Source organism: Camelus ferus, chromosome 13 (assembly GCF_009834535.1).
Source record: "Camelus ferus isolate YT-003-E chromosome 13, BCGSAC_Cfer_1.0, whole genome shotgun sequence".
Taxonomy (NCBI): domain Eukaryota; kingdom Metazoa; phylum Chordata; class Mammalia; order Artiodactyla; family Camelidae; genus Camelus; species Camelus ferus.
The window spans coordinates 1,840,734-1,866,936 of NC_045708.1; the positions used below are offsets into that span (position 1 = coordinate 1,840,734).

The 26,203-nt window shown below is 65.2% G+C and overlaps 1 protein-coding gene across 10 annotated transcripts in view; it reads right to left on the bottom strand.

Moving 5' to 3' along the window:
* Positions 1-26,203, bottom strand: part of MEGF6 (multiple EGF like domains 6) — a 92,742-nt gene that overhangs the window by 20,513 nt on the left and 46,026 nt on the right. For 7 of the 10 annotated variants that reach the window (XR_004325292.1, XR_004325291.1, XR_004325293.1 and 4 more), the window contains exons 5-9: positions 11,077-11,199; positions 2,832-2,957; positions 1,784-1,906; positions 666-788; positions 198-335 (exon numbers count right to left, since the gene is read on the bottom strand). Coding sequence is in view for 7 of the 10 variants with exons in the window: in XM_032495003.1 (XP_032350894.1) it covers positions 198-335; positions 666-788; positions 1,784-1,906; positions 2,832-2,957; positions 11,077-11,199 (633 nt within the window). In the remaining 3 variants the exon portion in view is untranslated. Of the gene's footprint in view, positions 1-197; positions 336-665; positions 789-1,783; positions 1,907-2,831; positions 2,958-11,076; positions 11,200-16,039; positions 16,261-26,203 lie in introns of those variants that run through there. The other 3 variants (XM_032495006.1, XM_032495005.1, XM_032495008.1) reach the window with 2 other exon arrangements.

Consider the following 26,203-nt stretch of genomic DNA (forward strand, 5'->3'; position numbering starts at 1 on the left):
TCGGGCTCTCGCCAGGCCCCCCTTACCATTACCCCCCAGCTCAGGGCAGAAAGCAGAACTGGGGGTGGAGGGGCAGACCCGGGGCAGCGGTGAGTCCCTGGCTTTGGGGACAAGGCATTTGGGAAGGGGTGGGGCATTCGGAAAGGGGCGGGGCAGTCAGGAAGGGGCGGGGCAGTCAGGAAGGGGGCGGAGCGCACCAATGCACGTCTTCTGGTCCTCGTCCAGCTCGTAGCCACGGGGGCAGGTGCAGACGGGCCCCGAGCTGCTGTGGCTGCAGCCATGGGAGCAGCCGCCGTTGTCGGCCTCACAGCTGCTCACAATCTCCATTTCAATCCCTGCGGCAAGACCCGCCACCAGGGACGTGGGACAGGGTCTGGGGTGACACCTGACCTAGCATGGTCCTCCTGACCCCAGCAGCTGCCACTCTGCTGGGAAACAGGCCGCACAGGGCTTCTAGGCCAGGAGGGCTTGGGAACCCCTTGTCCTCCTGGGGTCCCTCATCCTCCCGGGGTCCACCCGCAGCCCCCATGCCCAGCACTGCCCTTGACTGACAAGGAAGCTCTGCTCCTCAGCCAAAGCTAATGGTGGCAGGTGGGGGGCTGGGGAGCCATGTTGCTGCCCCCAGGCACCCCCACGCCCCTGATCCCTACCCACCGTCCACTCACGGTAGCACTGCCGGCCATCGGCACCCAGCTCATAGCCTGTGTTGCACACACACTTAAAGGACCCACGAGTGTTGAGGCAGCCGTGAGCACACCGGGCCAGGCCTGTGGCACACTCATCCACGTCTGAATGGGAGAGAGCAAGGGGGCGGGCTCTGGGCCACTGGCCTGGGAGACTCGGCCCCCGGGGTGGTGCCTTAGTGTGGAGGGGTCCCTGCTGAGGGGCCAGGGCTCAGGCCCCCTTTGCCAGGCCAGAGGCCCCACTGCCCTCTCCCGCCTTTGCTCTGAGCATCTGTGTTTTCGTCAACAAGCTCCAGGTGCAGAGCTGCGCTCCCTCCCAGGGCGCGGAGGGTGCGGTTGGAAGTCCGTGCTCAGGCCCGGCCAGCAGCGCCGGGCAAGGGGCTCCGCCTCCCTGAGCCCGCCGGCCCTCCGCTGTGCCCGGAGCACTCTTGCCAACAATCCCACCCCCATCCCAGGCCCAGCACAGAAGGGCCTTTCGCCACCAGCCTCTGGGGCGCCAGCGGGAGGAAGGGACGCTGACGCCCAGGCTGAGGTTACCAGCCTCCTCCCCGTGGCTGCACAGCACTGTCACCAGGACCAGAATCCCAGCATCCCCAGCGACTGTCCTGGAGTCATCAGAGTCCTCAGGACAGAGCTGACCCTCAGCCCTGTCTCCCACTGGGCCCTCTGAAGCCAGGATGTGCCCTTCCCACGGGCATCAATGCCTGAAACGCTCTTTCCTGCTGTTGGTAACATGGAACCACGACCTCCCACATCTGATGGCCAGGACGCCTCAGAAAATGACCACTGCCTGCCCTGACGCACGCATCACTTCAGGGACTCACCCAAGGGTTTCGGGGGATGCCCACAGACCCTTCCCCCATGCTGCTCGCCCAGAGCCGCGTGCCGCAGGGAGGAGCGCGCACCCCGAACGTCCTGCGATGGGGGGACTTTAGGAAACACGGTGCAGCCGCACAGCGCATGCCCCATAGCCAAGAGGTCGGACCCGGAGTGCGTTCTAGAACGCTGGGCCCAGCGGGGCTCCAGGGTGATGCCAGATGTGCCCGTCAACCAACAAGCCCTGGAGACACCTGCAGGCCGACGCGGGGCGGGCATCTTACCTTCGCAGGCCTTGCGGTCCGCCGCCAGCTGGTAGCCCGCGTGGCACTCGCAGTGGGCGAGGCCCTGGAGCGCCCGGCACGTGTGCATACAGCCACCGTTCCGGTCTGTGCACGGGTTTCTCCCTGCAGCCACGGCCAGGAGGAATGGAGGCAAAGAGAACAGGTGCGGGGCTCCAGCAGGATCGGGGTACCTGCCCCAGGGCCTCTCATGAGGCCCCGACCCCGAGCTCTCGCCCCTCCTGCTCTGGCCTGCCAGGCTGGGCGGCAGGCTGGGGTTCAGGCTAGCCCTCAGCCATCCCCAAGGAGACCCCAGAGAAGACAGCATGGCACTGGGCCAGCTGGTCCCTGGTCAGGCAGCGGGGACATGGCCAGCTCCTCCCACACGTCTTCTTGTCAGAGCCCCCAGCCCCAGGACCCCATGCCACTGCTCCCACTGCTGGCCTCAGCCCCTCTGGCCCACGCTCACTCCTGACCCGGGCCCCAAGCAGCCAGGCAGGATGGGAGGTGCTCTCTCAGGACCTGCCCTGCCCCAGCCCCCCCATCTCCACATCTCAGGGGTCTCCTGGGCCTGCTCGAACTTCTCTGTCAGCAGAGCGCCCTCCTTCCCCGACAGGCAGCCCTGAGACCCCAGCCCACGGTGCCACATGGGGCCTGGCCAGCCTCCTCCACCCAAGGGCCAGAGCCTGGGTCTCAAATGTCCACACCAAAGCCTATGGTGGGCCTTAGAGCTGAGGAACACGCAGGGTCCTCTTCCTCTTCGTCCCCTGCACCCCCAGTCTGATCTTCCTGCCCCCCAAAGACATGCGATCCCAGAGTACAGCCTAACTGACTTCCTCCCCTGTGCCTACTGGGGCCTCTCAGCAGCCAGGGGCCCCGCTGCCCGAGGCCCCCATCCAGCTTCAGGAGCCAAGTGGAGAGGACATCCTGCCCCTGCCCTGGGCTCAGGCTGCAGGGTCCCCGGGCACGTCTGCAGGTGCATGGAGGACTGGGGTCCCCATGGGAGTCCCGGCCCCGGGCGTCCAGTCCCGAGGGTGGCTGGCACACTCACGGACGCAGTGCTTGCCATCCTCCTGGAGCTGGAACTCGGGCCGGCACTGGCAGCGGTGCTGGGTCACCGTGAGCTGGATACAGCTGTGCTGGCAGCCGCCATTGCCCACGGCACAGGAGTTGATGGCTGAGGGCCCAAGAGGAGCCAGGTCAGCCCAGGGGGACAACCGGCCAAGGGGCCCCACGCTGGGCAGGCACGGAGCAGAGCACGACACTGGACCTCCTCCTCCAGGACCATCCAGGACCCTCCAGGACCCACCCAGCCCTTCCCCTGTCTGTCTCCATCCCAGAAGCAGGGACTTTGAGAGCGTGACCCTGTTCCTGTCCAGTTCACGGTGCCTGACTTTGCTTCTCGGCTCACACACAGGACCGTGGACCATCGTCTCTGGACCCCCCTGGCCTGGTCTGCCCCAGGACCAGGTGTAGACAGACACCACAGAGCTCACCGCCCCCCACGATGGAAGTTCAGCACCAGCCAGTACAGGATGCAGAACACCAGGGCCCCGAGAGCCAGGGCCACCAGGGCTCAGAGCCCGAGCAGGTGGAGGCTCCCCGGAGGAGGCAGCAGGCCAGAGACCCAGACATCCCATTATCTTGGTCATCAGGCCAGAGCAGAGGGGCGGGGAGGGCCTCCATGGACGGCCACCATGGCTGCAGGCCTGGCCCCAGCTCCTGACCGAGCGCAGCTCCTGCCCACCCCAGGCCGGGCTCTGCCCGCTGCCTGCCCTCACGCAGTCCCCGCTCCTCCAGCAGCTGTGGGGACAGCACGTGGTGAAGCCACAGAGCCAGGGGCCTGTGTCCCAGCCCCAGGACACCAGGGACCCAGGTGTTCCCGCTCAGGCCCACACAGGGCAAGGGTCCTACAGGTCAGGTGGGCCGAATGGGTGTCCACGTACCGGGTGGACAGGCAAGGGGCACTGGGAGAGGCTGGGTACCCAGGGAGGTCACCCAGCCTCTGGTGGCTCCTTCAAGTCGGTGGTAGTGTCCTGGAGGTTAGGGAGGCATCAGCCCTGTGCTCTGGAACAAAGCTTCCAGAATATGCTTTGGGGGAGGCGCGGCCGACTACCCAGCAGGCCTGGACCACAGCAAACCTGAGTCCCAGACAAAAACGCCACAACCACTAGGGGGCAGGGCTTCGCCCCCAGATGCCACCGGTGCTGTCATCACAGATCCCAGGGGGCCACTGGCCTCAGGGCCCAAGTGTGGGAGGCCACTTACTGTCACTGGGTCTGGAGACCAGGAGTGGCAGGCCCTGCACCGCTGGGAGCAGGAGCTCCGAGGCCCGCAGAGCCGGGAGCAGCCCTGGCAACCGCACGCAGAGCACATGAGTGGCCTCGGGGCTCTGAGAAGGCCGGGCCATGCTGTCTGCCAAAAGCAAAGCTTCCTTCAAAGCAAATATGTTCTAAAAAAGCCAAAAGACAGCACTTACGATCCAGCCGTCTCCCGACATGGGGCACGTGGCTGAGGAGCCCGTGCTGAGGGTCTCCGCCCGGGGCCAAGCCAGCCCTGCTGGGGCAGGGAGGATGGCCTGGAGGGTGGTGACGGCTGTATCCAGGCTGCACCTGGCCCTGCCACGTGTGGGGGAGGAGCAGAGACACGCGTCCTGGGTCAAACAGGGCCAAGTGGGGCAGCCACCGTCTCCTGTCCCCGTCGGCCTCTGGGCCCCCTCCCCATCCACCGCCCCCCGACCCTGTGCTGACCCCCAGGACCCTGCCTGCCTCTCCCGAGACAGCTCTGCTTAAGTCACCGCCGTCACCCTAGAGACATCCGAGCCTGGCCCGAGCCGGCCCACTCCTGGAGCCCTGTTTGTGTTCACAACACCAAGTGCATCCTGCTCAGAGCTCATAATAGGAACCAGAAGCTCATCCTGGCAGCACGGGGCAAGCACACAGAGAGAGGGGCTTGGAGCCTGGGGCCGGGGAGGCGGCTGCAAGGATGACCCCCAGAGCTGCAGCAGGGCTGGAAAGGAGCCCTCCCTGATGGGCAGAGCCCCTGAGCCAGGCCCGGGGCAACCCAGCACCAGGCCTACCGGAGCCTACCGGGGGAGAAGTCACCGGCAGATGGAGGCCGTGGAGGGGTCCGACTCCCCGCACAGCCTCGCACCCTCCCAGGCCTGTCTCTTATTGCTCTGCTGCATAAGCTCTAATGTTCCAGCTGCTCCCAAGCTGTGCACAAGAGGGAGCCAAGCCCAGTGTCATCACCCTGCACATCCTGTGCCGTGATTCCCGGAAAGCTGAAGGCACGTTTTCTCAGGCACTGGGCTGTGCAGCTCTGGGGAGGGCCAGCCTCTGCATGACCAGGGCCCAGAGCTGGGGGTGAAGATCTCAGGCCCCTCAGGTCACTTCAAGAGCTGGCCATGGAATCCAAGTACCACTGACCCATGCCTGGGCAGTCCTGCAAATCAGGGCCAGGCTCAGACCTGAGAGCCCATCGGAAAACGGGAGACGAGGGGGTTTCATAGCCCCTAATGGGATTAATGTCCGTGTGATCCTAAAAGTCATACATGGGCTCCTAAAATTAAATCACCAATGTGAATGTATTTGGAAGTAGCGTAATTTAGGTTAAGTGAGGCCGTAAGGGTGGGGCCCTGACCCAATAGGATGTGCGTCCTTGTGAGATGAGACACAAGATCTCTCTGTCTCTGTGTCTGTCTCTCTGGCGACCACACGAGGAGACAGCAGAGGGACAGCCAGGGGACGCACTTCACAAGGAACCACACTGGCTGCGCCACAGTCTGGAGCTGCCAGCCTCCAGACTGTGAGCAAACAAGCTGTTGTTCAAGCCGCCCGGTCTGCGGTATTTGTTACGGCAGCCGGAGCTGACTGCTGCGCCTTCACTTCCCGGCTTGCAAGCCTCAGGACCACGGCCTCGGCCAGGGGACTTGCGGGCTCTAATAGAGCGGGGCTGCACCTCCGCCTTCAGCCAGCAGGGGCCGCCCTAGTTGCCTCATGTGCGAGGGGTGCAGCTCTTCAAAGGGAGTGGAACTTGACTTGAGCAGGAAGCTGGATATTCTAGAAACCAAATGTCCCACAGGGCAGAGGACTCGCTCTTCCTGTGCCAGGGGGTCTCTGCTCTTGGAGGTGCAGGTGGCAGCACCTGGGACCTGGAGCCCAGCATCAGGTGTACCTGGGTGGGGGGAAGTAGTGGCAGGTGGGGGGTCCGGGTAGCTAACCTCCGAGGCTGCTCCGCTGGCAAGGCCCTGGCCTCCGAGCCCGGCACGCCAGCTGCCCGAGCTGGTCAGCCAAGGGGCTGGGCCTGGCGGGCTGGCGGTTTGAGGACAAGTCTGCGGGCGGGCGCCGAGCCCACCAGCCCACTCTGCTCCAGCCTCCAGGCCCAGCCCGTGGGTTTGGAGCAAACTCGAGGGTGGCTCTGGTTCCCACTGGCCTCGTGGGTTTTGAAATTACTGCCCTCAGACTGCCTTGGTTTCTAGGTCCCAAGAGCCTCGCGCCACATGTGGTCAGCTGGCACCGCAGCCTTTCCTTCTAGGAAGCCAGCTGCTGGCGACAGGGCCAGAGAGCGGGGCAGGCACAGGTGGCCCGGCCGGCTCGGCCGTGAGGGGAAACTCACCGGGGCCCTGCCCCGCCCCTCCCACGCGGTAGCTCGCGGTTTGCCTGCGGCTCTGCCTGGGGCGCGCCGCCCTCGGCCCCCACCCTCGGGATGGGGCCTCCACGCCGCACAGGGCGTGGTTCTCCTGCAGCGTAAGCAGCGCCCTCGGCCACGAAGAGAGCCAGGGGCTGGGACCCGCCCCAACATCACAGACTGAACGCGGCCAACAGCCCGGCCCAGTCCCAGGCAGAGAAAGCACCAAAGCCGGGCCCGGGCCCCACCCAGAGCCACCCACGTCACAGGCAAGAACAGCCCCCCAGCACCATCCCGATGCGGTCCACAGCTCCCACGCCTCCCCACTTGGCTCTCCCCCGTCAAGCCCACTGACTCCAACCTGCTGGATCCTGCATCCGGCCTGGGCTCTGTGGCCACTGCCCCGGGTTCCCTGGGTGGGGGTGTGGCCCTCCCCTCACCGCTGGGTGCTGGCAGCCCACACTACGAGGGCTCTGGTCTTGGGCACAGCTGTGACCTCCCAGGTGGTCTCTCACGCAGGGCTGCCCTTCCTGCTCCCCGTTCGGACCCAGCGGCACCTTGGGGCTGGGAAGGCAACCTCTCTTTTTGAAACTACAGTCTGTTTTGGGTCTGGAGCGGGCTGGAAGGCGTTCCCAGAATGGCATGTGTGGCTTTGCAGGGATGAGCTTTGCAGACAAGCCTGATGGTCTCCATCTCTCTGCCGCCTGCGGCTTTCGCGCCCGCCCCACATGCTGCCAACGACAGCCTCCAAGGAGCCAGCAAAGAGCAGGCTGCAGGCCCCGAGCAGCCCCTCACCGCCCCCTCACTGGGGAGACCCAGGCCTGGGAGAGCATCTGCCCAAGGTCACGCGGTGCCCCTGTGGAAGAACCCCAAAGGCAGGGGTGAGGAGACCTTCCCCGTGCTGGGGGCGTAGCAGGGCCCATCTGACTCCAGGGGCAGGACCCTCACTCAGGCAGGGGCAGCCAGGCCACGGGGGTGTGCATGCTGACAGCAGAATCCTCCCCACAGCGTCCATCCAAAAGGTCCAGCAGGCCTGAGGCCACGGGGAGGAGGATGGAGAGCCCACCTCTTGCAAGTGGCCGGCCCGGGGCATCACTCGGGACCCTCTGCTGATTGAGCCAGTGGCATCGTGGTCCCTCAGACTGGCCCCAAAAGTGTTGCTCATCATGGGGGACATGGGGGATACCGAAAGGGACCCCTGGACAGAAGTCACGCTGGCTCAGAGGAGGAGGCTTTCCCAACTTCAAGTGTTCTAGGACCCTGGAGCTGGCCTCTGTGGCTTTACAGGGGCGCGCAGTGAGATGTGACAGGACAGCAAGAATGACGCCTCTGGACGCGTTGCCTGGCACTGCTCCCAGCAGCCGTTTTCCCACAATTCGGGGAAGGAAAGGGGCCCGCTTCACGCCCCTGTGGGTGAGAAGCTGGGGGCAAGCCTTGGGCCTCACTCGGCCCTGCTCTTCCCATCCCAGAGCCTGGAGGGACAAACCCAGGAGGGCACCCTGGTGGTGGAGCGCCCGCAGATGCCTGGCTGCCTCAGTTTCTCTTGGGGCCGGGCTGGTGGGGGAAGCCGGGGAGGATACAAGGCACTCATGGGCCTTGGGGTTGATGGCAAAGTCCGTGCAAATTCTCACTTTAAGAACTGAAACCTTCTCGTGTTTTATTTCTGTAAGATCTTTTGCAAGAGAGGGATGCAAGAAGACTGCGGTCTTCTTGTCTCCTCCCTGCCTCCGAGGCCACTTTAAAGACTGTTTTAAGCCTCCCCTTGTCTGTTTCAGGGCCCCCTCAAGCACCACTACCTTGAAAGACTTCTCAGATCCCTGGGGCCCCATGACGTGGCACCAACCTGAGAGCTCCCAGCGCACAGGGCAATCCCACCCTGTACTGAGGAAGGACTGACACATCCCTGCGGGCACCTTCTCTACCCCCATCCTCCAGCACCTCCATAATCCTCACTCCAAGCTGCTGAAGGGAGGGGGTGCCCAGGCCTGTTCCCTGCCTGGCTGCAAAGGAGGGCTTACAGCACCCCGTCCCCTCCCCCAGAAGGCCCCCTGGGGAGGGTTCCAGAGCAGCCCTACTCCAGCTGTGCAGCCGGTCCCACAGGTGGCCGGCGTCGGGGAGGGGAGGGTTGGGGAGGGGCACAGCTCCTACACTGATCTTCCCATAAACGTCTGCTGAGACTCTAGGGTGGTCTGGGCTCAGAGGGTGCCACTGTGGACCACAGACAAGGCCACCAGCTCCTCCCCACACCCTGCAGCCTGGGAGTCCTGGAGGAGAATCGGGGAGGGCCCACATCCCCCAGAGGCAGGAGGTTTAGCTGCCCAGCAGGGGCCAGGCAGTGCCCTCCACCCAGCCCCCACCTGGAGGCCCTCGTCTGAGATCGGAGGTGCTGGGCTGTCCTACCCACCCAGAGCCAGGAGGTCAGGTGCACCGGAGCAGGGTTCCCCTCTACAACCAAAACGGGGCACATTAGGGAGGAGGTATCTGCTCCCAGGAATTCCAGGTACGGAATCCGCCTACAACAGCCAGGTGTGCGTGCGTGTGCGCGGGTGCGGGAGACGCAGTGAGTGCTTCCCACTGGGAGCTGCAGTCAGAGGAAAGAAAGCAACGGACCAGAGCTCACAGCAGCGTGGGGAGAGCACTTCAGGCCACGGGGAGAGGCCAGCGCCCGGGAGAGGCCAGTGCGCAGGGGGCGGTCCGGAGGCGGGTACCGGCACCCAGCTGAGCTGCAGACCCCTGGGCTGCAGGCTGGGTGTGCAGAGTGTGGGAGCGGGGATGCCAGGCAGAGGGGGCAGGGAGTCCCAGCAGCCTCATGCCGGGCTGTGCAGACCACGCAGGGGACCCTGGCATCAGACCCCAAAAAGACCCTTTAAAATAAGCAAGAGCCACAAATCAAGACTTCTGAGACCCCCAAGAATAGGCATCTCCCAGGAAAGGCGCCAGGGAGGGGCTCCAGTGTAGCGATGGGGTGGGGTGGGGTGGGCTAGGGGCCAGGGGCAAGGCTGAGGAGGACCCCTCCAGGGCTTTCCAAACCAGAAGCTCAAGGCCACTCGTAAAGGCCATCACGGTCCCTCCAAAAGCCCTGAAGGGCACCCTCCCCTGTGCGAGCCATTTACCCATCTGGCAGCTCAGTGAAGGCCACCATCAGGGAGGGTTAGGGGAGACTGGGGCGATGTCACAGGCCCCTCTCAGAGGAGCCAGCAGGGGAGGGGTCAGTGGGCCCTCACCAGGCCCAGCCCAGCCCATCCTGGACCAGCCCCAGGGAAGCTCTTCTCCAAGAAGAACCTGCCCCAGAGGAAGGGAGACTGAAGGACACCTGGGGCCCTGAGTAGACCAGAGGGGTCTTTCCCCAGCCACCAGCTCCCAGAAGCCCCCCACCCAGCGGGCAGCAGCTGGGGGCTGAGCGCCATTATATTTGCCCTGAAGCACAACATTCCTGCATCTGTTTTCATTTTCCAACCCAGAGAAGCTCTACAGGGCCGCTGCTGCCTCGCTCCCTGAGCGGCGGCCCGGACATGTGAGTGTCTGTGCCGGGGAGGCCCCCCAGGGCTGGCAGGCCGCCCCGCCACAGAGCTGCAAGGCCTGCAGGCCGGAGGCTGCTCAGAGCCTGCCCGGGCCGCCCGGGGTGTCCAGGGTGAAAAGAGGGGGCAACCCCCACTGCCAGGGAGAGCACTGCCCAGGCCTGCTGGCCAGGGAGCTGACCACGGGCCCAGCCGGCAAAGAATGACCCCTACTTGGCCTCGTAGGGTGAGTGGCCAGCAGGGAGGGGTCGGCCCCATGCTCACGGCACCTGCATCCTGAGCAGCCAGGAGAGGGCAGGGGAGGGCGAGGAGCAGGTGTCAACTGCTCAAAACCAGACTCCTGGCCGCCAGCCCCTCCACCCTCCACTCAGTCGGCCTCAGGTGTTCCCCTTCTCCCTCTGTAGATCCCTGTGCTGGCAGGGGCAGCCGTCTGTGACCCCGGGTACCCCCATTGAGCCCGTTCCCCACTGCAAAAAGACCCCACAGAGGACCTGTGGGCCAAGGTCCCGCTTCTCGGTTACCCCTACCCGCACCTGCCGCAGCCCCGCCCCCGGGCTCCCCAAGCCTGGGGTGGGGGACCTGGCCCCGGGAAGCCCAGCTCTGCAGGCCAAGAGTGGCCTCACACTGCCCCCGCCCCAGGCTGGGCCTCCCCCCGCTGACCCAGCAAGCACCAAGTCTCCCCCAGTTTGGGACAGCAAGGCTGGACCTGGGTCCCCGCTCTTGGATGACCGGAGCTTCTGCCCCTGAGGGCGGCGGCCCAGGGGCTCCTCCCCGAGTCACAAGAGTTCCCTGGGGAACTGGCCTCGGCATCCCAGCCAGATTCAGCTGTGGCTGCAGAGGGCACACAGCCTGGGGTCCCAGGGTCCAGCCTCAGGGTGGAGCTCGGGGCCCGAGACACACTTACACCACCTGAGCCCCAGTGCCCCCGGGTGCGGTGCCGGTGAGGGCCCCCGAAGGGCGGCGAGGCCCCTCAGCACCTACGCGCTGCAGGCGGGCCTGCTGCGACAGCGGCTGCGCTGAGCAGACTGGCCCCGTGAGGGCCCCACCAGGCCTTCTGCCCAGGACTGCAGGGACCCCGGCCCCTCCCAGACCTGGGCACCCCCGGGAGAGTGGGGGCCGCCCCTCTCAGGGCCGCAGGGGGGGGCTCACCCAGGCACGTCCTGCCGTCCGCGTGGAGCCGGAAGCCGAGCTTGCACTCACAGAGGTAGGAGCCGGGTGTGTTCACACACCTGTGCTGGCAGCCGCCGTTGTGCACCTGGCACTCATCCACATCTGTCAGGGACAGGGGGCCGAGGGTTAACAGCCAGGACCCCCTGGGCCGCCCACCACTTTGCTGCACCAGCTCTCGGGGGACATCGCCCTTGCCCAGGTGCGGGGGCCCAGACCCAAGGCCCTGCTTCTCAGGCCGCGCCGCCGGCAACACCCCCGAGCCCCTCACCCACACCTGCCGGAGAGCAGGCAGGCCCGGCCCCGCGGGGGAGGAAGACGCACCGCCCGTGCGGCCGGCTGGGGCCCGGAGGGCACCGGGTCGGCCAGGTCTCGGGGAGCAGCGGTCCGGCCACGGCCACGGCTGACTGGGCGGTGGTCTCTAACGCCTTTCAGGACTGAACCCGCGGCCCGTACCCCTTTCCAAAGTCCAGTCCAGAAATGCTCTCATGGCAGGGCCAGCGGCTCCTCTGGGGCCCACAAGCCTAAAAGGAGAAACTGGTCGCTCAGGAGACGCCCCTGCCTGGCCCTCCGGAGGCTGCCTCAGACACCTGTGTGCAAGGCTGACGCCAGGAGGGTCCCAACCACCCGGGAAACATGGAGAGACAGAGGGAAGAGGCCGCTGCTCAGAACCAAGCGGCCTTGGAGCGCTGGGCACAGGGGCCGAAGCCCACGCCTGGTCCTCGGGCTGGTCCACACCTTTCAGAAGCCAGCCTCACCAACCAGGCGGCCGGCCTCCCAGACTGGAAGAGGGGGGACAGACACACAGACACGCTTCACTCCGGAGCACGTAGGAGCCGAGCCACCGGGGCACCTTGCCTGGACCACGGGGCCCCGACCGCAGACGTCTGGCTCACAGTGCCGGGGGAAGGTTCCACTCCGCAGGGTGCCACTGGGGGCAGATTTAGTGACTTCAAGGGGCAAGTCCACAGCTGCGTGGAAACCTGGCTGGTTCCCAGGGGCGGCGCGGAGCTGAGTTCCTCTAACTGCGCCTAACAATCCCCGCAGGTCCACACTATTCACCGCGACCCCAGCCTCCAGATCTCCCCATCGCCCCCAGGAAAACACCCACCTTCAAGGCTCTCAACCCAAAGCCCAGCCAACCCAGCACACTGTTGAAGAGGGCTGAAGACAGCACAGGGGCAAAGTGCCCCCTGGAAGACCCCCGGGGCCTGCCCACCTGGCTGTGCCTCCCACGTACAGAAACCCTGCTTCCAGTCCACGCTGCGAGCCTGTGCCGGGCTCCCCAGGAACGACACAAGATGAACCCAGGAGGCCACGGCCTCCACCCCATGTGCAAGCCACATCCACCCTGGGGAGATCCTAGGGTGTCCCCCACCCAAGCCCAGGGCTGCCTCAGAGAGGAGGAGCCGATGAGACCAAGCGAACCCCTCCTCGGAACCATGGTGACACCTAAGGGTTTCCTTAGAATGACACCAGGATGATTAGCAGGAAGAAGACCGAAGGCAATGGGTTAATGGCCTCCACAGAGCCCAAGGAGTCTCAGGGGACAGAGGGACCCAGGGCAGGAGGACTCAGGCCCCAGGGTCCTCCTGTAGGAGAGTCAGCTGGGGTGGGGGGGTGTGGGCAGGCAGCACCCACCCAAGGGGGCTCAGAAAGGAGACCCTGTCCCCTCTGCGCTCAGATCCCTCTCTCAGGGACCCCTTCGAGGGTCCCTGAAAGGTACAGCAGCTGCCAGAGCATTGTGCTGTGCACACAGTAGGGGCTTAGTAAGGTTGGGGGAAGAGGCACCACATGTGTGCTGTCCAGGGGGGTGGGCAGATGGACTGGGTCTCAGCATGTATAGAGTGGCCTTGCCGGGCAGGTAGGTAAAGCTGGGAGAGAAGGACAGATGGACAGACAGGCTGCCTTTCCCAGACGCGCCCCTGAGGCAGGTGTGGAGTGGGCAGACCGGTGGGGACACTGGCTCCAAAACTGGCTCCCAGCTGGTGACTGCATTCACCCTCACTCACTCCAGACACTGGGCTCCGGGGAGGCTGACGGCAGCAGCACTGCACCCCGGAGCCCTCGACACCTGGCTGGGGGGCCGGGCGCACCCCGGGAGCTGCATCCTTGAGCAGGACACACGGGGAGCCCAGTAGCCCAGGGGGCTGCAAAGATGCCAAACTGATGACAGCCTGGGAAGAAGCGGGGTGGGGTGGCCGCTGGGGCAGGGCCAGTCTGTCATCAGCAGGGTCCCTCCAGCTGGGCTGGCCCCCCACCCCCAGCTGCCCACATGACCATGCTTTTATCCCCCTCCTGCTGAGAGTTGGGGAGCATTCAGACTCTGGAGGTGCCTGGCCTCTCTCAGAAATCCCGCTCCCAGGCTCCTGCCTAAAACACACAGGCCCTCGTCTGCCAGGTGTCCCCACGGTGCCCCAGGAGCCCTTCCCTTCCCCAAAGTGCACTGTCCTATTGGAGAGACAGGACCTATGACCAGCAGCACAGGCTGGTTGTAAGTCGCTAGGTTGGGGTGATGAGTCCAGCAGCCACAGGGACTGAGCAGAGCCAGTAACTATCGCAGCAGTCTTTTCCAGAGCCCAAGGGGCTCAGACCACCCGAGCAGAAGATCCAGGTTCCCCAGAGTGCACCCTGGCCAGCCCGGCCTCCCGACAGCCACAGGGAGGGCTGCGGTGCTCTCCGGGGTGCTGGCGGCACCCCCCCCCCCGGGTCCAGTGTTGCAGGGCAGCCCTCATCGCCACGCCGCACCGACCATACCCGGTGATCCCGTCAGTGGGACTGGCGCCCTAGGGTCCCAACCGAGCATCAGCCCCCGAGACTGAATCTACAGCAAAAAATATCCGGTCATCTGGTCACCTTGGAGACACCAGCCCTGCTCAGCAGTCCTCTGGGCCAGTCTGTGCCGCTTTCCACGACGGAGCACACAGCCCATTCTGCCAACAGCACAGAGGGGTGCTGGTCCCCAGGGCGGTGTGGGCACCCCCTGGTGAAAGGGAGCTTGGAGGCCACTCCTCTGCCACGCGTCCCCCAGAGAGTCCAGAGACAAAATCTGCTCCTTCCTGACACCACCTGCGTCTTCTGCCTGCACACCTCCCACCTGCCCCGGGGCGCTGTCTGAAAGCCAAAGGCTCTGAAGCCTCAGGACTGCCCCTGGGCTGCAGCTGTCTGGCAGATCTGGAGTGAGGCTATCTTAAAAAACAGAGCTAGACAGGACAGCCCCTGGGGTCTCACTGCTGCCCTCAGCTGACATGTGTGACTGGGGACTTGGCAGCCCAGCGATGGGGACCGTGTCACACACCGGCACACGGCAACCCATCACTGCACAGAGGGCCAGTCCCCTAGGAACGGTGTCTGCCAAGCTCGGGGAGCCCATCACGATGCTGCTGGGACACTTACCCGGTCACACCAGCTCCCAGGAGCTCGCAGCCAGGGCTGAATCAGCTGTCCCTGCGGAAACCACCCCAAGTCAGCCCCTCTTGAAGCCTCACCCACACTAACAGGAAACTCTGAGCCCCTGGGATTCTGCCAGAAAGTTCCACTCGGGGGTTACCAAGTTCAGAGTCCTGCTTTCCCCCAAAGATGCCGCAGTGTCCTCGTGCCAGACAGCTCACCCCATTGTCCACAGGCCCTTCTTCTAGTCCCTCCACAAGCCCAAGCAGGCCTCAGAACAGCGTGGGAGTTCCCAGCTCCTCAAAACCCAGCCCCACCAAGCCCCTCCAAGCCCCGCCAAGCCCCATCCAGCCCCAGGCCTTTGAATGCTACACGGTCTCACAGCATTTAGTGCCACCAGTGGTGGAGTGACAGCGCCAGCCTTGGCTGAGCCACCCAGTGGGAGGGCTGCTTATCTCATGGGTAGGGTTCCAAGGACCCCCTGGCCAAGTGACAAAGCCAGAGGAGACAGGGGACTTGGCCACAGTCCAGCCCCACAACTCAGTGGTCTGTATGCTTCCCACCATGGAGAGTGGCACAGACTGGCCCAGAGGACAGCTGAGCAGGGCCGATGCCTCCAAGGAGACCAGATGCCCTGTACAGAGCCACATTCAGGGGCCGGGGGGGGGGGGGTGGCCTGTAGGGGAGCAGAACCCTGGCCCTGCTTTTTTTTTAAAACAGTCCTGCTCTGGACTTGCCTGCTCCTGCCAGCCAGCCACAGCCCTGGGGCAGTCACAAGACTTCAGAGCCCTGACACAGGTGGGTGCTGCGGTGGCCGGGCCTCAGGCTCCACGGGCAGGCACAGTTCTGCCCTAAGCTGGGTGTCCTCTGGAGCATCCCCAGCAATGACTCATTGGGAGCTGAATGCCACACCCCACCTCACATTCCTGAGGGTGCCGGACTCCAAGCTCCGAGGATCGCATGGAAGCTCCAAGAGCTTCTTCAGGGAGGCTGTCGTGGGCAGCAGCAGGGCAGACCCAGAGGCAGAGCTGCTTCCCGCAGGATGCTAGGGCCCTCCCAGCTGAGCCTGCAGCCCGCTGGGTGGACCACGCTCCCGAGCCTTGCGGGGAGGTGACAGGATGCCACTGGCTACATGCACACATACCTGCAAGGGGCCCAGGCTCTGGGGAACCTAGACAGGAAGACCCTGCTCCAGGACCCCGGGGGCATCTCTCTTGAGGCTACTCACCTACCCTGCCCCTCTTCTTAACCCCATGGGGAGTGCAGCCCTTGTGCCCACCAGCAAAGGCAGGGGATGTTTCTCTTTCCTCTGGTCAAGAGCCAGCTCTGCTGTCAGCACCCCCGCAGCCAGGCCAGAGAGGGAACGGGACCCTCCGATGACTCAGGGCACGCGGCCCTGTCCCAGAGCAGCGGCTGCCTCCCCGACACTGCCCCAGCCCCGCTCCCTCCAGCCGCGCTGTCAGCCGCCGGCGCAAAATTTTAAAAAGGAAACAAAGGCAGCGCACGCGGAGCACTGCCCGGCCGCCTGCCGCGCGCGGAGCCCGCCCGCGCCCACCTGGCCTCCGGTCGCCGGTGCTCACGGGGTAGCCGGCCTGGCCCAGGTGGCACGGGTAGCAGCCCCTCCACAGGTAGCGGTAGTGTGTGCCCGCGACGCGCGCCAGGCCCCCCAGCAGCCCGAGGCACCAGAGCGCCGCCAGCCCGCCGCGCCCGCGGGGCGCCTCCATGGCCCGTCGGCTCCGCTCCGCTCCCTCCCCGCTCGGAGCCGCTGGAGCCGCTCCGGGCCGGCGCGCCCCGCCCCTCGCCTTTCTGTTCTCGGCTTTCCCTCCGCCCCCCGCAGGTAAAGGCCAAATCCCCGCCGCCGCCCGAGGGGCCGCCCCCGCCCCCGCCCCGCCCCGCCCCACGGGCCGCGGGTCCCCCTGCGCGCCTCCCACCCGCCCCGCGCATTCCTGCGCGCGCGCTCACGCCCCCGGACACACACCCCGACCCACTGACCAACACAGGCGCCCCCGCGCAAACACGCAGACCCCTGCAGCAGCAGACCCACGTGTGCAGCATGCACACAAGACCTACAGAGCCCTGCACAGACGGGCGGAGGCACATACACAGCCGCACCGGCACTCGCACAGACGTGCCCCTGCGCCAACACGTTAGAGAACCCACAGTAGGGAAGGAGGCCGCCCTGGCAAGGCCCCGGGGCTCTGCAGAGGCAGCCCAATGGGGTTGAGCTCTGCCAGGTTTGGGAAGAGTAGGTGGGGGCGGACTTTGAGGCCACATCACCATTATAGTGGAATTCCTGGGGATGATGACATCAGCCTCCAAGCCCAGTGTCCTGGTCCCAGCACTAGCATGCCCTCCAGCGGACCAGGGCTGGTACTCGGAGGGAGCCTGGGAGAGGGAACCACTGCACCCCAACAGCAGATAGGAGGGACCCATAGCTAGCAGGGACAGCTAGCCCCAGGTGTCAGGCTGCCTCGGGACAAACATCTGACCCCAGACCCCGTTTTTGTCATGGGCACAGCCTGAGGTTCCAGATGTGTCTGAAGCAGCCTCCCCAGGGGTGGTGAGGCCACAGTAGCTGTGCCTCCAAGGGACCTGTGCGTTCAGACCTGGCGAGAACTTGGCCCCAGCTCTCATCGCATGCAGCTGACCCCCAGATGTCTTACCCATGGCACCCCACCTAACCTGGCCCTGCCCTCCACCCCCCTGGAAACTGCTGGGGCAAAGGCTCTGCAGGCTGTCACTCTGCCCAGCCCACCCATAGGAAGGGTTCCAGGAGGCGACCGCAAGCTCATGGGAGAGATACAATCTCACCTTGCTCAGTGCTGTCTGCAGTCCACACACCAGCTCACCCCATCGGCCCCCACCTGCCAGGCACCTGGCAGTGCAGAAACAGGCCAGCCTGCCTCTCTGCCCAGGTCTCCAGGGGGAGCCTCTCTCCTGTCCTTCCTCTGGGCGTCACAGCAGCCGTCTGACACCAGGGGAGCCTCCCTTAATCTCCCAGATAGACGCACTGCTGGGCTGTTGGAAGGGTGACCTCCACATGCGCCAGCACTGTTTATCACCCCAACGCGCATCTCATTTGCCAATGGCTCACTGCTAACAGAAACCTGCGGGTCCCCTCCCGTGCAGCCACCAGCCAGGCTGCAGGGGGCAAGGGCGGGTGGAGATAAGCTGTCACTCAGGAAAGTGCAAAGGGACACCTGAGGGAAATTGTGACTCAAAGATCACCCTCCCCAACGGACAGCAGAGCCTGAGCTTCCTCTGTCGGTGCCCCTCCCTGAAGTGGCCCCTCAAGGTGTCACTCCCTCTGCTCACGCAGCCTCCACCCTGACATCCTGTAGGACCCGAGCATCTGCGGAAGCGGGAGCCTCACCCCGCCTCATCTCCCCCATTGTCCTCCAAGTCTCGTCAGCCCTGGGAAAGGGCTCCTGGCCTGGCCTGTGTCACAGGGAAGGGGGCAGAGCCCCAGAGCCCCTTGGCAAGGTCCCCGGCAGGGAAAGGCAGGTGCCGGGAGTCTGGCCCTGGGCTAACCCGTGGCCACTGAGCACTTGAAGTGCGGCTTGTCCTAAATCGGGGGGGGGGGGGGGGGCTCGTACATTCTTCTTGGTACGAATAAGAAAAGGTGAACTACCCCCTTGACGGCTTTCATGTGGACCGCGTGTTGGGATGATTGTATCTGGACACACCACATTAAATAAAACACAGCACTGAAATGGATCACACCGATTTCTTTTTGCTTTTTTGATGTGACTTCGAGAAAATGTGAGACTCCATGTATGGTTCTCGTGTGTGGCTCACATTCTGTTTCTGTGGGACAGCACAGGTCTTCCCCAAACCCAGCCCTGGCTCTGCTAGTATGGGGCAGTGCTGTGTGGCCTCAAGGGAGCCCGGAACCTCTCTGTGCCCATGTCTGTAACCCAAGATCAGCACAGTGGGGACTGAGAGGTCGAGGAAAATGCTTCACTGGGAGTCACTGAGAGTGGGTGTCCAGGTCTGCATGCCTGACCCCTGCCAGGCCCTACACTCAGCCAGACACCCCGGGCCAAGGAGCAGAGTGTCGGAGGGCCGGTGTGCTGGGAACTGCCCATCTCCCTGCTCCGTGGTAGATGCAGCCGTGGTCCCAAAGCATCCCAGAAGCCATCCAGGCCAGCCTGGGAAGGGTTGAGGGACCCAAGGACTGCCCCGCGCTTCCACAGGAGCCAGCGCCCCAGTACCGCAGCGCCCACGAGCTGGCCGGGGACCGCTCCTGTGGCCTCTCATCCCACCCTGGAATGCCACTACCCTTACATCAACCAGGACTCCCAACTCATTGAGCAGGGGTCATTCATTCACTCCCACGGCCTCTCTGGGGCAGGACTGGGGTTGCTTCGGGCCATATCTCCAGCGCCCAGCAGGGGGCAGCATCTGGGGTGAGCCCAGCACAGTCTGGGGGCAGCTGACGTGGGTCCCAGCCCACTGAAGAGCTGGACGGCACAGACAAGTCCCACGACCCCGCTGAGCCCCAGTTTCCTCATCTGTACAGCAGGTAGGGGGCTGGATTCAACCAGCTCAGGGGCCCATGGGCCCACAGCTATGGGGTACATGTGACTTTGGAAAGCAAAATGGGGCCAGGAAGGAGGAGATCAGCCAATAACGAAGCCAGTCGAGTGTCCAGGGGCAGCTCCTGAAGCACAAGGCTTCCCGAGTACCGAGCGCCTGCAAGTCTGGGCAAAGGACATGCCGGCGTTTCTGCCCTGGAGGCTCAGACGTGCCCCCCACACCACCCCCAGCATCCTTCACCACACACGGACAGCCCCTCCTGCCTCCTTCCTCCCCTCCCGCCCCGCACTTCCCGTCCACCTGTCCTCTCCACCCCTCCCAGACAGGTTTGCAATTAAATCCTCACTCTGCTACCAGCTGGGTGCCCGCCTCAGGGGCCCAGACACCCTCTTTTCTACTGTCCTTTTCCAGAGGAGAAATGACCTCCCAAGGTCACGCGGGACAGAGGTGGGCTGCCGATGGGGGCGGGTCTGTCTCGGACCCATGCCCTGTCCTCACTGGGCACCCTCATCCAGGCTCCTGGAGCTGGGGCCTCAGCAGGTGCCCGGCGGCTGGCTCCCCATAGGGGGCACCCGTGGGTTCTGAGTGATGGGGGCAGAGGCCCAGGAGGAGGAGGAGGGGTGCCTGAGTCGGGGCCACCACAGGGTCTTCCGCTGCCCCTCGCCACAGGGATCCCAGACTGTCAGCTGGAACCTAGCCCTGGGCTCCTCCGGGCTGGGCCACCAAAGGGCCCTCAGCACCCAAGCCGGACCCTGGGCAGAGCGTTCCTAGCACTGGCCCCAGATCCTGGCTCTTCCATCCCTCTCTGGGTGGCCTTGCCCCCCCGGAGCCCCCGCTCCTGCAGCAGCCGAGAAGCCCACCCTCCCTCCCTCCCGCCTGGTGAACAGTGAGCCCCTATGCATCTGTCGAGTGCCAACTCAGAGGCCCCTTCTCTGCAAAGCCTCCCCAGCTGGCTCACCCCAGAGCCAGTCGCTGCCGCCTCTGTGCTCCCCCTTCGGCCGGCCCGTCCCTCCTCCACATTTAAGCACTCGCTCACACACTCACTGCTTTCCCGTAGCTGTGACCTGTGTGCCCACTCTGGGCAGGACACGGTTCTGGGATGCAGTGGTCTCCCCACCCAGCTGAGGGTTATGATCAGGTCCCCAGAGCCCAGGACAACCTGTGGTATAGATGAGCTCGGGCAGCGCCTCCCTGAAGGACTGGGGGCATGGTGGGGGCAATGGCTCTGGGCCTCCGTCCCCACCAGGCTGGGCGTGGGGACTTGGGCACAGCGTGAGTGGCAGCGGCCACCAAGCTCGGAATGCCACCAGCAGCTCAGACAGAGCCCTCTGCCCTCCTCGGTGCCACCAAGCAGATCCAGGCCTGCGGCTGTGGTCTGGAAGCTCTTTGGGAAATGCTTTCCCGATGCGGAAACTCGGGCTGGGTGCCTCTGCCCCGTGGAATGTCTGTGTGTCAGCAGAAGGAGCCGTTCCCCTCCACCCGCCAGGCCGGCTCCAGCTTTCCTCTCCAAGCTGAGTGGCCACCAAGCTCCTCTGCCAGGACCCAGGCTGGGGTGAGGGCCCAACGCTGACCCCCAAAGGCCACAGACGCCTCAGGGCTGGGCCCACCCCACCACAGACCCCGGACACTGGGGGTTCAGGGAGCAGAACTGCCCTGTTCCTGGGGCTGGCAGGAAGCAGAGCAGGACTGAGCCTCCTCCCAGCACGTGTGGTATCCGTCCCTTGTGCTCACAGACACTTCGTCCGTGAAGCCTCTTGAGGGCCCGCACGCCCTGCCTCACGGTTAGGAGACCCGACCTGCCGCCAGCCTGCTGCGAGCGAGGCGATGCCCGCCGTGCAGGCTGTCTCAGGCTCTGGACGCGGAGCAGGTGCTGGAGGGGGAAGCTAGGCTGGGCCCAGAGCATGGGGTGCCTGCAGGGGTCAGGGGCTGCCTCACAGGGGTTCCCGGGGTCACGGAATGAGGAGAGAGGGCCCCTCAGTGGGACATGAGGAGACCAAGACTGGGCGCCCCGTCCAGCCCGAAGGAGACCCTGGCCCTCCCCGTCTACCTGGGGGATGGGGCATCCCTGGGTATCAACTTCTCAGGAGGGACTAAAACCGTCTGGAGGCGCTGACAGTGCAGGAGAGAGAGGACTGACACTCAGAGGAGCCCTCAGAGGTCACCCCACAACCCCAAGCTGCCAGGTTTCGAGGGTGAAGTTCCAGGGACACAGCAGGCGCCGGAGGAGCAGCAGTCACTGACCACCTGCACACCCCCAGTGCCCTCTGTGCCGGGCACCTCTCGGGGTTGGGGCCAGGCCGCGCCCACTCGCAGGTGGACGGGCGGACCCAGAACGAGGCCACACGAGCCCGGAGTGGCTGCCCGGGGGCTCCAGGCCTGGGCTCTCCCTCCACCAGCATCTCCCATTGCAGTCAGGCTGTCAGGTGACTGGTGTCGGGGCTGGGCGGGCAGAGGCCGGGCTGGAGGACCCCGAAGGCCAGGACCACAGCGTGGGAGCCAGCGGGGCTCTGTGAGGGATGCGGGGCTGTGAGCAGGACCGGCCCCCGACAGGCCCCGGCTGCAGGGGAGAGAGCCAGGAAGGTGCTGGAAGGGGGTCTCTCAGACTGCCTTCATTCCGCCTTCGGGGGCTCAAGGCCGCTTGGTCCCAAAGCCCCCCCGACCACCCCCGGCCCTGCCGGGGACAAACGCCTGCCTGACTGCTTCCGCCCGGAAGTCCAGAGCCCAGGCCAGGAGGTCCGTTTTCAGCCTGGGGTCACACGCGACCCACCCTGCCGCAACGCAGACCAACTGCCCCGGAACATCCCTTCCCCCCGCTCCCAGGGCCGCAGTTCATTTCAGGAGCAGAGCGCTGGGCCTGGCCTCCAGAGCTGTCCGGCCTCCACCTCATGGTAAACCCATTACCCATCTGGCTCCTCACCCAAGCCAAAGGAAGGGAAATTAAGACCACGGTTGTTTCCGAGAGCCCAACGGCCGTTCCTGACTGTAGCTGCCCTGGGCGGGGGCCAGGCAGAAACGGGCCAGCCCCTCCTCTGACACACACGGCCCCCCAGGGGAGCCCAAGATGGAATGGCCTCCGTCACACACGCTCTCCTCCAGAGATCAGACAGCTTGGGGGGCATCCAGACCCCTCACTGTGCCAGGGAACCCAAGGCCTGGGCAACCCCAGGGGAGGAGCCCACTGCAGGCCAGACCCAGGCTGTGCTGGAGGCCTCCTGTGCACATGTGCACGTGTGTGTGTGCGCGTGACAAGGCCCTCTCTGCTGCCTCGACTCACTCCCCTGTGGTCATGTGAAGGTCAGGATGAGGCGGGGTCCAACCCTGGGAGCACCTGAGCCCTGGAATGCTGACACAGCCCCACCATGGGCACAGCCCTCGAGGCCTGGCTCTCACTGGGAACATCTGAGCTGCAAGGACTGCAGTGACCACAGAAGGGGCGCACGGACAGCCCCGGGGCGCATGCTGTACTCAGTGGAGGAGAGATGGTAAAGGCAGTGTGATGGGAAGGAGGTGTGACGGGAAGGCTTCCTGGAGGAGGTGGGCCTGGGCTGGACTTTGGACAGGAAGAGGGGAGAGGGAGACTGGCTTGTTGGAGGACTTTTGGGGGCAGAGGCAGGGAAGGCCTGCGAGGAGTGAATGCCAGGCGGGGAGTTTGGCCAAAGCCGTACGCCTGGACCTGGCCCACAGCGGGCGCCCAGCCAGCCAAAACAAACGGGCAAAGCCACGACCGGGCACATCACCAGGCCACTTCCAGCCGCCCACACAGCCCGCTGGGCCCCCTCGGTCACGGTCACTCCTGCTGCCCTTTCCTCACCCAAAGGCTGAGCCTGCTCACGGGGGTCATGGAGGTGGCAGCCAGCTCTGGCCAGGTGCCCAGGGCCAGCCAGCACTCACACTGCCTTCCAAGGTGCCCATGCTGCAGCTGGCAGGGCTGGCCACGGCCACCCCGCCTCTGAGGCCCAAATGGTGCCCATAAGTCCTTGAGGCCTCCTACCGCACAGATGGGGCTCCGAGACAGTGGCCGTCACCTCGAGCGCAGACAGCGATTCTGAGTCACAGGACCTCCCGTCTCCGCTCTGAGTGCCCACACCTCCCCCAAGGCCTTTCCACGGGAGATGCGCTGGCCCACGGGTCTCAACCTCACAGGCATCTCATGGGATCTTTTCCAACGTTTCCTCGCCAGGCAGAAGGAAAACTCGCCCCTCTGCGTGCTGGTGCTGCCCCCACCCCAGCCCCGGAGAGGCTCTGGCCAGGCCCCGGGGAGCAGGGAGTGATGGCATCTGGGGTTTGGCTGAGGGCTCTGGGGGTCAGGAGCCCAGCCGCTCAGCGGTGAGGAGCGGGGAGGATGGGGTGGAGGCCAAGCCTAGATCCTCCTCTGCAGGGAAGGGGAGCCTGGAGAAGATACTGGGAGGGGAAGGTGCAGCCATCATTACCGAAGGGAAGGACCGAGAGATAAAAGGCAGCTGAGAGACACAGGCAGCAGGAGAGTCCAGCTTGGAGGCCAGATGCCCACAGAGGAGGGCCCGCCGGGACAAGTGAGGGATGAGGGCTCTCCCACCCGCCGGGCAGGCGGAGAGGCAGGGCAGAAGACCTGCCCTTCCCGGGAGCTGGCCCCTACCCAGCCGTCTGCACACGCCTGTCTCCAGCCCTGCCAGGAGGGGCTGTTTCCACTTTCAGGAGCTGCACAGAGAGGGGAGATGCCTTCCCTCCTGAGGTGTGCCGCGGGCCGCTGCAAGCTCCGAGTCACCCCAGATGACCCAGCCTCTCAGCTGGAGCCCCTGGGCCAGTGGGGGGCAAAGCTGGGACCCCTGTGATTCAGAGGAAAGGGGCTGCCTGGAGCATCAGTCTCCCTGGCCCCAGGACCCCCTAGCTCTGTGGTGCAGCCATCCAGGACGGGGCGAGATGCAGCCCATCCCTCCTCTGCCCAGGGCATGTCCTCATGGCAGCTGGCCAGCCACAGGGCCCCGGGCATGCCGGGGTTCACTGTTAGGAGGTGTCCGCTTCCTCTCACTGAGCCCCAAGTCTGAGGACTGTGGCATCAGAGGGTCACACCTGGACTTGGCCGGTCAGGGCTCAGGGTTGAGGACCCAGCCTGTCCATTCCCACGTCCACTCCTGCAGCCGGCTGTGGGCATCCAGACTGCGGCCACTCAGATGCTGGCAAGCTGCACGTCCTGGGGCCTCTTCCCGGGAAACTGCTCAGGGCCCTGAACTTTGGGGGTCTGGCAGGCCCTCGGGGGCAGGCGGGCCTCTCGTCTTTCTGTCTCCCGCTGGCTCCGACTGTTGACACAGGGCTGTGTCTCTCCTGCCTTGGCCTTAACCAAAACCGTACCTGCCAGCATCTACTCACACGAGGGATGGACTAGCCAGAGTCAGGAAATTAAAGCTTTTAACTCTCAGCACCTCTGATGGATCGGAAACCCTGCCACCCTGTCTGGAGGGATCCCAGCCCTGGTCGGGCTTCCTCGCCCACAGCCAGAGCTCAGCCTGTCAGAGGGCCCAGCCTCAGAAAGGCCCAGATTGCGGCCCTTGCAGGAACGAGGCAGGGGCTTTGCGACGGAAGGCCCAAGGTCACGCGGGGCTCCACGGCCCGCCGGTGTGCAGTGAGCCCAGGGGGCCGCCCCTCCAGCCCCAGTCTCTGAATCTGTAGGGGCAGGTCGCTCAAAAGATACTCGCCGGATGCCCACCCTGTGCCGGACACTGCCAGTGCGGGCCACGTGGAACGAGCAAAGGGCCGCCCCCGCTCCTGAGAGGCCAGCAGGCTACCCCCAGACGGGGCCTGAGTGCCAGCCTCTGTGGGACCTGGGGCAGGGGGCCGGGGGAGGGGCCACGATGCCGCCCCCCGTCTGCCACCCCCTGGCCGTGTGACCCTGAATGCGCTGCTGCGTCTCTCTCGGCCTCCCGCTCCACTTTATAAAACGGGGGCCACGGCGAGGCCTGAGCGGCGAGCAGCGGGGCCGGCGTGCAGCGCGGGCTGGACGAGGCGGGGCAGCCTCCTTCACGTCACCTCCCCGCTCTCTGATGCAGGCGGGCGGGTTACCAGGAGGCGCAAACTCCTCACAGCACTGAGGCTCCCGAGACCCCCTCTTAGAGGGAGGGTGTCCCGCCTTCGGGGGCCAAGGGGCCACGACAGGGGCTTCGGGGACGCCCCCACAAAGGGCCGAGGGGAACGCAGCACGCCCCACCGGAGCACGGGACCCAGGGCCCCCCACCCCACGGCCGCAGGACGGCACAGCCGGCCCGGGACAGCCACGGCCCTCCCAGCCCAGGGCCGCGCTCTCTGCGCCCCTAATCAAGGCCTGTCGCTCCCCGCGTTCCTGCCTCTCCCTCGGGACAGTGAGGGCCTGGCAGCGCCCCCGGGGCAGCCGGCCGAGTGGGTGTGAGAGAGAAGCCCTCGGCGGGACAGGACGCGTCTCGGCTGCTTTCCCGGACCCAGATGGGACAAGCCACCGCCACAGCCGAGTCGGGCAGTGGGGCAGGCACGGTCCATGCCAGCCTGAGCACAAGGGCCTCAGAGAAGCCCCTTTCTCCCTCAAGAAGGGTCAGTCGCGTGGCAGGGCCACGCGGATGTCAAAGCCGGGCCCTCAGGGCTGGGGTGCAGGGACACCCCTACTGTGTTCCATGGGCTCCTCACAGACACCCCAAAGAAGACCCCAGCTCTGCACTGGACGCTCCCACAGCCCAGGAATAGCAGGGATGGGGGGCCAGGGGGAGCACACTGAGCCCCCAGGAAGGAGCTGGCCATGTCCATGCTGGGCTGAGGACTCCCAGCCAACAAAGGCTGCTCCCTGCCCAGCACCCCCCACCAGCAGTCGCCTGCCACCTCCCTTCCCAGCCCCTCCTTATCTCCGGGAGGGAGGGGGCAGCAGGGGTGGGAACAGTGGAGACGTCTCTGACAGAATCCACCCCCGGTGCCGTGAGAAAGCCAGCCTGAAGGCTTGGACCCAAGATGCCCCACCCCAAGCCTCCATCTCCTCCAAGGAGACACCCTGATTTTCTCCAACAGGCGAGATTCATTTCCGCCTCAGAATGAGACTTAAAAATCCTTCCCATTCCAATGTCACCATGGTCTTCAGGCCACACCATCGGCCTAATGTAATGATTGGACATTTCTCACAGACGGACTGAGCACCCCTTCCCCGGCCAGCAGGTGAGGGAGGAAGTGAGGAGAAGGAACTAGGAGG